At 39.5% G+C, this 12,487-nt stretch overlaps 1 protein-coding gene and 1 non-coding gene across 2 annotated transcripts in view; both read right to left on the minus strand.

Moving 5' to 3' along the window:
* Positions 1-709: 709 nt before the first annotated feature.
* Stxbp5l (syntaxin binding protein 5L) overlaps positions 710-12,487 on the minus strand; it is a 278,666-nt gene continuing 266,888 nt past the window's right edge. The window contains exons 24-27 of the mRNA XM_055625237.1: positions 12,051-12,411; positions 7,782-7,947; positions 2,562-2,673; positions 710-1,008 (exon numbers count right to left, since the gene is read on the minus strand). Coding sequence (XP_055481212.1) covers positions 710-1,008; positions 2,562-2,673; positions 7,782-7,947; positions 12,051-12,411 — 938 coding nt within the window. The remainder of the gene's footprint in view (positions 1,009-2,561; positions 2,674-7,781; positions 7,948-12,050; positions 12,412-12,487) is intronic.
* LOC129689863 (U6 spliceosomal RNA) lies at positions 8,024-8,126 on the minus strand. Its single transcript, XR_008722187.1, has one exon. It is a non-coding gene; the product is annotated as a U6 spliceosomal RNA (small nuclear RNA).

The raw sequence follows: 12,487 nt of genomic DNA on the forward strand, positions 1-12,487 counted from the left end.
GGAAGACCTCCCCTATCAGTGGACTTGGGGAGTGGCATGCATGCAGAAAGGGGAGGGAGGGTGGGATCGGGAGGGGAGGAGGGAGGGGCTTATGGGGTGATACAAAAATGAATAAAGTGTAATTAATAATAATAATAATACAAATTTTAAAAAAAGATGCTACAAAACCTTAAAAATGCTACTCAGCAAATCAGTATAGTTAAATCTCAAAATGTAACAAAATTTTACAGCCTCTTTGTGGAACAAAGTGCATGTGAGAAAGGCTTAAAAAACAAATACTTAAGCTGTTAGACTTAGCTGACAGGAAATGATGTTTAATGACTGAGGCAAAATGAAGGACATAAGTTCTGGTCTCTACTGACCCTTACCCTTCGTGGGAGACTCATAAAAATTCCCTATGCAGCTTTCAAGCAGGTAATACAAAATGCAGGCATATCATATCAAAATCAATGAATACTTTATGCACAAGATAAACATAATATAGAATTATTTTATCTCCCTGGGTAGGCAGACCATAATACTTACGAGATACAGGTTACACTGCATGTCTGCTTAGGCCTCTCTCTCTTTCAAGGCAGGGTTTCTCTGTGTAGCCCTGCCTGTCCTGGACTCACTTTGTATACCAAGCTGGCCTTGAACTTATGGGGATCAGCCTGCCTCTGCCTCCTGAGTGCTGGAATTGGAGGTGTGCACCACTGTACCGGCTTGCTCAGGCTTCCTTATGTAGGACCCGAACATTCCTAATGACTGCCCCATGGAGATGCCTGTACTCGCGTGGGCAGTTTACCTCGTGTGCATGCTTGGAAAACGCTTCTGCGCTGGTCATCATGCCAGCAGTCTTCTCTTCCAGCTCGCCCAGCCGCTGTCCTCTCTCATCAAGTGCAATTCGGGCTCGGGTGAGCTCTCCCATCACCCCGCCAGCAGCGCCTTTCATCCCTTCTATACTGCCTGGTCCAGGAATGTGCTGTGCAAGGCTGCGCGATGCTTTTCCTGCTGAAGCTTCCCCAACTGAGAAGTTAAGCCATAGAAATAGAAAAAAACATGGCCATAATTCATAGTCAAGATGGCCACCGGGGCAAAATAATATTCTTATAAATTTCTAATACTATCATAAATTTCATCCAAAGGGTGGCGTATCTGGTCTTGTCATAATTATGGATATATGTTAAAGGTATGAGTGCTTAAGAAAAATGCCTAAGAGAGAAACTGGGAGATATGGCTTCCATTTGTCTCTGTGTGTACATAGTGTGGATATGAGGCTGAACTTCCATGTTATATGACTTTTTTTCTTTTTTGTGCATATGAATGAGTATGTTCATGTGTTTGGGTATGTGCACGTGTGCGATCCTGCATGTGGTGTAGGTCAGAGGAGGTCAGACGTTAACCTCGGGTGCTGTCCATCTTCATAGTTTTCCTGAATGCTTATGGTGTGTGTGTGTGTGTGTGTGTGTGTGTGTGTGTGAATGTCAAGGCATGGGCTTAGTTCACACTACTGTGTGATTCTGGAGGCCAGAGGACAACTTATAGAAACTGGATCTTTCCATCTACCATGTGTGTCCCAAACTTTGAACTCACATCATCAGGTTCGGTACAAGTGCCTCCAGTGGCTAAGCCATCTTGTTGGCCACAACTTGTTCTTTGAGACAGTGTCTCTCACTTGTCTGGCAATCCCTATGTCAGCTAGGCTGGCTGGCCAGTGATCTCCAGTGTTCTGCCTGTCTCTGCTTTCCCATCATTGAGATTACATGGGTTGAAGATCAGGATAGTTAACACAGTTAGAGCCTTTCACAAGACAATACAGAACAGATTATGATACACAGGTTTCTTGGCAGAAATTTAATGAACATTTTCAGGGATGTCACATTGGAAAGGAACCTAGGCTTTTAAAAAACAAGAGCCTCCTTTGATCACCTCCCCTTGAGGAGGGAACAGCCTTATCAGGACACAGAGGAAAACAATGCAGCCAGTCCTAATGAGATCTGATAAAACAGGGTCAGATGGAAGGGGAGGAGGACCTCCCCATCAGTAGACTGGGGAGGGGCATGGGAGGAGATGAGGGAGGGAGGGAGAGATTGGGAGGGGATGAGGGAGAGGGCTATAGCTGGGATACAAAGTGAATAAACTGTAATTAATAAAATAAATAAATAAATTTTAAAAAAAGAAAAAGGCAAAAAAAAAAAAACCCCACAAACAAAACAAAACAAAACAAGATCCTCATTGGTGTCCAATTCACATATCACAAAAGCAATCCACAATAAAGCATATAATTAGGTCACTGGGTTTTAGTGTCTCATAAAATTGTGTAACTATAACTACTCCTGATTTTAGAGTATCTTTTTTCTTTTTATAATTTAATATATTTATTTATTACAATTTATTCACTTTGTATCCTTGCTGCAGCCCCCTTCCCTCATCTCTCTAAAAATTCTAAAAATTTAAGACAAAAACAATGCCACCTTGGTCTATAATTTGAGATATAGTATATTACCCCCCACCACACACACACACACAAGCAGCTCTTTGATTTTGTGATGGGCTTTTAAAATAAGGAGTTTACTCACAGAGTTCTTCTCTGTCAAATGTCTGTCCACTTCCACCAAATAGTCCCTTGAGAAAACCTCTGTTTTGAGCTTCTGGTGTCTCTATGGGAGTAAACAAATCGCCTACCATGTCCTGCACCAATTGAGAAAAGAGTATTAGAGCAACTAAGGTTAAAATAATTGATGAAAAGGCAACGTTGTGGTATGTTACAATACATCATGAAAACAGCATTTCCGTATCTTTTCCATGTGATTTTTGCTTGGTTCACAGTTTTGCCCTTAGCTCCTCAGAGTTCTTAATGAAGGAAAATCAAATAAAAGAAAACAAAACAAAAAACCAACGAAAGAAAAACATAACACTTTAGAGACCACAGCCATAAGCTTCACGGAACACACAGTGGGAAATCATCTAATACCACTGTCCTATGTCACTACCAATTACTCTGGGGTAAGGAGGGAGCAGATTCTGCAGTCAGCCATTCTGTTTAGAAGAATAGAAAATTCTACACAACCATATCTCCAAACACCAGTTCCACTAAGACAGGACCCAAAGAACCACAGAATTACGTGGGCATCACACAATCATCTGCACTGAACTGAAATTCTTTGGAGATACTCCAGTGAACTGTTCCCTGTCTTTTCCCACTTCCAATGTCTATCCTGTTTGCCTTCTGAATGAGGATTAAGCATCTTCCCTAGGGTCCTCCTTGTTTAGCTTCTTTAGGACTATGGATTTTAGTATCTTTATCCTACATTATATGGCTAACATCCACTTATGAGTGAGTATGTACCATGTGTGTCTTTCTACTTCTGTGTCACCTCACTTAGGATGATCTTTTCTAGTTCCCATCATTTGCCTGCTAATTTCATGATTTCCTTATTTTTAATTGCTGAGTAGTACTCCATTGTGTAAATCCATGGGCAGCTCAGTCTCCATGGGGGTTCCCTAACAAGGGGAGCAGGGGCAGTCTCCGACATGAACTCCATTGCCTGCTCTTTGATCACCTCCTCTTGGAGGGATGGCCTTAGTAGGCCACAGAGAAATAGGATCCAGACAGTCCTGGTGAGACCTGATAGGCTAGGGTCAGATAGTAGGGAAAGAGGTCCTCCCCTATCAGTGGACTAGGGGAGGGACATACGGGGGGGGGAAGGGAGAGGGAGGGTGGGACTGGGAGGAGATGAGGGAGGGGACTACAACCACGATATAAAGTGGATAAATTGTAAATAATAATAATAATAAAATAAAAAAGAATCACCATGCAGTAGCCCATCGTGTGTGTGTGTAAGGGGGGGGGGGGGCTATGAACTTGTGGAAAGGGGACTCTTCCCTAATGAGATGAAAATTTACTGCTGTGACTGTAAATACAAGTGTGGGCATGACCACATCAGAACCACTGACACTGAAATGCACACAGGACAAATATGAGCACACCACACATCAAGCAAACAGTGGCTGGTCAGCTGGAAATTATGCTGAGGTATATCCCATGCTGAAGCCTAGGGGTTCCATTTGGTTTTAGTCCGTTTGAATTCATCCAGGAACTTATTTTGTCCTCTGGTTTAGCTGGAAATTCTTAAAAAGTCATTCTTGTAAGCTCTTTGGGATTTCACTGAATTCACCTCACTAGACCACGTTACTGTGGAATCGTCGAAAGGAGGATGGCCCCTGCCTGCTGACACCGGGGCAGAAATTCAATCTGGAAGGCAACCTGCTTGCGCTCTGTTGTGGCAGTGCGCATTGACAAAGCTGCTTGAACAGACTTGAGCTAGACACACAGCACCTGCTCTCCCTTCAGTGGAGTGAGAGCCTTAAGACAGCGCAAGCAGAGGAGGGGGACAACACCCATCCAGTAAAGAAGAATAGCTGATAGTGTAATGTTTTTTCTTTCTTTGTCTCTCTTTTTATTTTTTTATTTATTACAATTTATTCACTTTGTATCCCAGCTGTAGCCCCCTCCCTCATTCCTTCCCAGCCCCACTCTCCCTCCCTCTTTGCTTCACATGGACCTCCCCTTCCATCTGACCCTAGCCCATCAGGACTGGCTGCACTGTCTTCTTTTGTGGCCTGGCAAGGCTGCTTCTCCTTCAGGGGGAGGTGATCAAAGAGCCTGCCACTGAGTTCATGTCAGAGACAGTCCCTGTTGCTATTACTAGGGAACCCACTTGGACACTGGGCTGCCATGGGCTACATCTGTGCAGGGGTTCTAGGTTATTTCCATGCATGGTCTTTGGTTGGAATATCAGTCTCAGAAAAGACCCCTGTACCCAGATTTTTTGGTTCTGTTGCTGTCTTTGTGAAGCTCCTGTCCCCTCCAGGTCTTTCATCTCCCCCTTCTTTTATAAGATTCCCTGAACCCTGCCCATAGTTTGGCTATGAGTCTCAGCATCTGCTTAAAATTTTTCATCTTTCATATCTTTTAATGGTTTTGTTTAATTTGTCTATTCCTTATGCTTTATAATTATTCTATTTTATCACCTATTCCATTTAGTTCTCTGTATTATTTTTCTTATTTAAAACTTAGAGGAGGACCTTGCAGCCAGTGCTGGTGAAGCCTGATAAGCTAGGGTCAGATGGAATGGAAGGAGGACCTCACCTATCAGTGGAGATGAGGGAGGGAGAGTGAGATTGGGAGGGAATGAGGGAGAGGGCTACAGCTGGGATATAAAGTAAATAAACTTAATTAATATAAAAAAATAAAAATATAAACAATAAATAAAAACTTACATACTTTCAACCCTATATCATTTTCTTTCTTCATTCTTCCTCTTGACTTATTAATTATAACTTTCTATAGATTTAAAAATCTTTAAATTTCATTTACTCTAATAACCTATAGATATAATGCTTAATAGGAGGAAACTAAAAGCATTTTCACTGAAATCAGGAAAGGGATTCTGAATTCTTTACTCTAATCAATATATTGCTTGAAGTATTAGCAGAAACAACAAGAGACTAGGAAAAAAGTGGGATGAACTAGGAAAAGAAGTATTCAAATAATTCTCATTTTCAATACTGTGGAGACCTAAATCTAAATGCTTTACTAGAAAACTCTTAAAAATAGTAAACCTTTACACCAAAGTAGCAAGATACAAAATAAAAGCAAAAATAGCTTTCTGAAATGCCAGTAATAAAAATGCTGAGAAAATATGAGAAAAAAGAACACTCTCATAATAAGTTAAAAAATACCTTGAATAAATCTAACTAAGGATGTGAAAGAGATCAATAATGAAAATTTTAAATCACTGAAGAGAGAAAATGAAGAAGACACTAAATGACAGACTGCCATGTTCATGGATCATCAGAATATTGTGAAAATAATTATATAAACAGAAGCAACCTACAGAGTCAATGCATCCTTCATCAATGACATAGTACAAGAAGAAAATTGTAAAACCCATAGAAAGCACAAAAGACAAAAAATACAAAGCAATTCTGGAGGTATTACTGTCCTTGAATTTAGTTATAATATAAAGCCATAGGAATACAATCAGAATGCTACTAGCATAAGAACAAATATGCAGATCAACAGAACAGAACAGAGAACCCAGAAATATACCTGCTCAGCTACAGTGATAAGACTTTTCAGTCTCTTCAACAAATGGTGCTGGGAACACTGGGAGCTTCTACAAGGATGGAACTAGATCTGTCTCTCTCACTCTGCATAAAATCAATTCAAACTTATCAAATCTTGATGTAAGACCCAAAATTCTCATTATGAGAAAACATTTCACATTATAGGTAATATGTGAGGACTTTCTGAAAAGAACTCAAATAATGAAGTAGAGTCAAGAATCTGAAAATGAGATTGATTAAATTAGGATGCCTCACAACAAAGAAAACAAATGAGCAGGTGGACTGCAGGAAGGGAGAAATCTTTGCTAACTTATAGTAGACAAATGGTTAACATGTACAATATAAACATATTTTATATCTTTATATAGATCTATATCCAAACAACCAAATAACAGAAAAGCAAACTACTCTGTTGACAAATGGGCTAATGAAATAAACTCAGTAATCAAATGATAAAGACAAAGCCCAATAAGCATATGGAAAAATATTCAACATGTTTAACCATTAGGAAATGCAAATTAAAACTATATCAAGAACCCATGTCACCCTAGTCAGAACGGCAACCATCAGGAAAACAAATAACCAATTCTGGCCTTGATGAGGTAAAAAGGAAATGTGTATACTGCTAACTGGATATACATTAGTTTGTCTCCTATGGAATTCAGTAAGTTCAAGGAGATTCTCCCCAAAACAAACAACAGAAGACATGACCATACTACCTGAATGTACACCCAAAGAACCTTTAGTTAACATACCACAGTGATGCTAGGACCTATTTTTTTTTTTTTTTTAGCACTGTTTACAAAAGGCAAGTTACAGAGTAAGTGCAGGTGTCCATTAGCAGAACAATGGATAAAGAAAATGTGGATCAATAGTTAAGAACACTGGCTGCTCTTTCAGAGGATCTGGGATCCAGATGGTCTGATACTGTCTTTTGACCTCTGTGGGCAACAGGAATACACACATATATACATGTAGGCAAAATAGCCATACACATAAAATAACTATAAGTAAAGCTTAAAAATTATAAAAGAATGAAATTCTGTTATTTTCAGGAAAATAGATGCAACTGGAGAGTGTCATGTTAGGCAAAATAAATCAGATTCAGAACAACAAATATTACATGTTGTCTTTCATTTGTGTGTTCTAGATTATATGTAAACACATAAAATTACACACAGAGATACATACACACACACACACACATATACTATGTATGCAAAACATGAAAGTAAAACCTAGATTTTCTGGAGAAACAGAATGATAGAAGGGTAAGAGAGGAGAAAGGAAAATGTATCCAAGAGTGAATACGATCAAAGTAATAATGTATTTGCATAAAAATGTCATTATGAAACTCATCTCTATGTATAAGAAACTTAAGCCAATGTGATTAAAACAAAACTCCTTAGGATAAAATAAATACTTTTCAATTCACCTAATACTATAAATGATTATTATAATTAGTTCCTCTTATTACTTCCAAGTATATCTAGAACCATACTAGAAGTTCGTTATGATTACACTGAAGAATATATATTCAAAACATATAGGAAGGGTACATTTCATGTCTAAAATCATCCAAACGATTTTCTAACTTATAGATGTCTCTATTCTTTTCCTTTTTTAACAATCACATCTATTTATTTCTATAAAGGAACTTTACCTACCTGAATATTATCACACATTTCTTGGCTATATGTTAACCGTTGAATTTCAGTAGGAGAGACAAGGTATAATGCCTGTCCTTCATTAGTAAAACAAAATGTCCGTGCTATTCTCATGTCTGTCAGTGGCAAATAATTAACATCCAACATTGGGCGAAGACTGGGCAAGCTGAATAGAAAAAATAGCAAATACGAATTTCATATTTACATTGATATAAACGTGTCCTTTAATAAAAAACTTTTTAAAAAATATGGAACACTTCACAAATTTGCGTGTTATCCTTGAGCAGGAGCCATGCTAATCTTCTCTGTATCGTTCCAATTTTAGTATATGAAAACTTTTTTTTTAATTTTTTTATTAATTACACTTTATTCATTTTGTATCCCCCATAAACCCCTCCCTCCTCCCCTCCTGATCCCACCCTCCCTCCCCTTTCTGCATGCATGCCACTCCCCAAGTCCACTGATAGGGGAGGTTCTCCTCTCCTTTCTGATCTTAGTCTATCAGTTCTCATCAAAAGTGGCTGCATTGTCCTCTTCTGTGGCCTGGTAAGGCTGCTCCCCCCTCAGGGGGAGGTGATCAACGAGCAGGCCAATCAGATTATGTCAGAGGCAGTCCCTCTTCCCATTACTATGTAACCCACTTGGACACTGAACTGCCATGGGCTACACGTGTGCAGGGGTTCCAGGTCATCTCCACGAATAGTCCTTGGTTGGAGTATGAGTCTCTGGGAAGTTCCCTGTGTTCAAATTATCTTGTTCTGTTGCTCTGCTTGTGGAGTTCCCGTTCCCTCCAGCTCTTACTATTTCCCACTTCTTACATAAAATTCCATTCACTCTGCCCATCAGTTGGCCATCAGGCTCAGCATCTGCTTTGACAGTCTATACTGCAGAGGCTTTCAGAGGCCCTCTGTGGCAGGTTCCAAGGTTGTTTCCTATTTTCTTCTGGCTTTCAGAGGCCCTCTGTAGCAGGTTCCGAGGTTGTTTCCTATTTTCTTTTTCTTCTGATGTCCATCCTCTTTGCCTTTCAGGATGGGGATTGAACATTTTAGTTAGGGTCCTCTCTTTTGCTTAGTTTGTTTAGATGTACAGATTTTAGTGGGTTTATTCTATGTTGTATGTTTATATGAGTGAGTATATACCATGCGTGTCTTTTTGTTTCTGGGACAACTCACTCAGGATGATCCTTTCCAGGTCCCACCATTTACCTGCAAATTTCATGATTTCCTTATTTTTCACTGCTGAGTAATACTCCATTGTATAGATGTACCACAGTTTCTGCATCCAGTCTTCAGTTGAGGGGCATCTGGGTTGTTTCCAGCTTCTGGCTATTACAAATAAAGCTGCTACAAACATGGTTGAGCAAATGTCCTTTTTGTGTACTTGCGCCTCTTTTGGGTATATGCCTAGGAGTGGTATGGCTGGATCTTGAGGAAGCGCTATTCCTAGTTGTCTGAGAAAGCGCCAGATTGATTTCCAGAGTGGTTGTACCAGTTTACATTCCCACCAGCAGTGGAGAAGGGTTCCCCTTTCTCCACAACCTCTCCAGCATGTGTTGTCCCTTGAGTTTTTCATCTTGGCCATTCTGATGGGTGTAAGGTGAAATCTCAGGGTTGTTTTGATTTGCATTTCCCTAATGGCTAATGAGGTTGAGCATTTCTTTAAGTGCTTCTCTGCCATTCGATATTCCTCTACAGAGAATTCTCTGTTTAGCTCTGTTCCCCATTTTTTAAGTGGATTACTCGGTTTATTGCTTTTCAGCTTGTTTAGTTCTTTATATATATTGGATATGAGTCCTCTGTCAGATAAAGGGTTGGTGATGATTCTTTCCCAATCTGTAGGCAGTCGCTTTGTTTTGATGACGGTGTCCTTTGCTTTACAGAAGCTTTTCAATTTCATGAGGTCCCATTTATTGATTGTTGCTCTTAGAGCCTTTGCTGTTGGTGTTCTGTTCAGGAAGTTTTCTCCTGTACCAATGAGTTCTAGGGTATTCCCCACTTTTTCCTCAAGTTTCTCCTTCACTAATTACTTACAGAACTGTTCACATCTTCTCATTTAGAAATCATAAAGTAAAATAGCATGAAAGTCTGGTTTTACTCTTGAGTTACTTTCCTACTTTTCTTTCTATTTTCTGAAAGAATAACCTATAGCAGGATAAGGGATCAGACAGTAACTGTTTTAGGCTCTTAGGCCTGTAGCATCTCCTTTGCAAGTATCCAGTTCTGCTTTGTAGTATAAAAGCCGCCATTGTAAACATGAATGGCGGATATGACTGTGCTACAAACACTTTTATTTTCAGACACTCGAATTCATATAATTTCCACCAACCATATTCTCTGACTTTTTCAATCCTTCATTTCGTGGCTTGCAGGCTGTACAAAATCAGATCAGGGATGATTTTGTTATCATTGGCCAACCTCCTATCTGCACTACTCCCCCTGTTCTTGCCCTCCTGAGTCACGTTTGCCTCCACTATGCTCCCAACACTTGCTTTCTTAAAAGGTTCCCTGCAGTCCAGGCTGGCCTCCAATTACTGCATAGTAACTTTGGAACCTTCTGTCTTCACCGCTGGGGTTCTACACATACTCCAATATGACCACTCTATAGTTTTGTTCCTGATACCACAATTCTTTGACTTTTCTGGTGCATTTGCTACCTCTCGATGATCTCTTTCCTCACATATATAAAACAACAGGCTGTGCTGTTCCGGCCCCTTCCTTTTCTGATGACATCACAGCCCCTTTCTTTGTTGTTGTTTTTTTTTTTTCTCTAATGTATAAATACAAGCTTCTCTCCTCAGCAGTGTACTTTTCATTTTTTATAGGACCTTTTGATGACCTTTGCTGTTGGCTGTCTTCAGTTTTCTTAGAATGCTCAAGATCACTCTTTCCCAAGAGACCAGACCATAAACTGCTGTTAAACTTCTGCTGGATGGCTTAGGTGAGCCTCAGGTGTCAAACTTAATTTCAATTTCTGCTCAAACTCCTTCTTCTCATTATTTTCCAAGTCCTCTTACTTTCTTACCTGCTAATACTATTCCTGTAATGCACATTCCCGAAATCCTGAGACCCAGTAACCTCCTTTACCTCAACAACAAATAACCAATCAGCTTTACACTCAGCATCTCCCTCTACTCCATGCGTGTGCCCTCCTGGCCTTGTAGAGAGCTCTCATTTCAGCTCCAGAGCCCAGCCCAAGCCCTGTTTCCTTGAGTATTTCCTAGTGCACATTCCACAAAAGGCTAACTACCTACTTCAAAATCACATTTCTTATACGTTTTATATTTAGCTCATCATCCAAGGCCCTCAACCGTTTATGTCAATCTACTTGTCTAAGTTACTTTTCTCTATTATACATTTTAATGCTTCAATGCTTTTAAACTTTAGAATCTTAGTTTGTCAAAAGAAAATTCAATTTATGTTTCCTCTACCAGCATTGTCATTTTCTATGTTTTCTACTTATTTGTTTACTATCATATGTTACTAATTTTCATCTCCTTTTTATGTCTACTGTAATAATTTACTGTTTAAATGGTTTTGGAACAAGGTGAAATATTGACAAGAATGACAGTCACTTCTATAATAGATAAAACATTTCATTTTCTTGTAGCTCTTTCATCCAAATGATTACAATAGCATTGCTAAATTCATAAACTAATTAGGCAATATTTTTATGTTTCACAAGATTTATATAATCTCACTGAATAGAATGAACTCTCTAAGCTTATATCGTATTTAATTGTCTGATGGCTGTTAGTGTACTGTTGAGGGCTGACTTTACCTTTCCCAATGCTCTACGTCTTCAGGAAATTATTTTACAATGGGAGATGAAAACAATACTTTCCCATATCCAGGGAAAGCCCTGAGAATCAAGTGATGTTCTGTTTGTAAAGTTCTTGTGTAATAGTGAAAGCAACAGATAATGTCATTTCTGTTATAGCTTCTGAATCCAGCACATAACACAGTTCGAATACTCACTTGTTAAATTAATGTATGAATGACTGGGAACAATTCTCTCCTGGAATTCTTTGATATCGATAATCTGTTTACTATATATTGGTATTAGACAAGTAGTTTTGTTTAGTAAACCAAAATCAGCCCTCTCAACATCAAACAACAAATCCCTCTTCACGTTGTTGAATAACAGAACATTCACAAACGCAGTGAAACACCGTATCTGGTTACTTCTCTTTAACAGTGTGAATCTGCTCTTCACTGTCCTGCCTTGCTAGTGATGCTGCAATGACCAGTTAGCAATAAATAGGCCAAGTACCTCATTATCATGATATGCCCGTTCGCGCAGAAGCAGGCCAAGCAGGCACCGCTGCACATGACCACCACATCTGCTTGCAATATGAACGACGTCTCTGTGATGTTGTGGACGTAAAGGCAGGTCTGAGAAGGCAGTGAGAAGACTTTGGCTTGTTTTTCTGAGCAGATGATCGTGTACTGATGGTCGCCCATTTCTTGGGATGAAGAAGAGTAGTTCATGACCAGTTTCCTTTTCCCTGTCTTTTCGCTGTCATCTGTGTTGTTTGGATCCCTCCACACTTCATACGGGGGCTGCATTAAACTGCCAGTTCTGTCCATGCAGGAGAACGTTAGCACAGCTCCTTTCAACGATAGGAATGTACCTACAAAGACAATTCACATCACTCACGTGTGAAGTCCTTCCTAAAGAGCAATTTATTACTCATGGATGGGCAACAA

The sequence above is a fragment of the Psammomys obesus genome, unplaced genomic scaffold, assembly GCF_907164565.1.
Source record: "Psammomys obesus unplaced genomic scaffold, mPsaObe1.curated_primary_1811, whole genome shotgun sequence".
In the NCBI taxonomy this organism is placed as follows: Eukaryota; Metazoa; Chordata; class Mammalia; order Rodentia; family Muridae; genus Psammomys; species Psammomys obesus.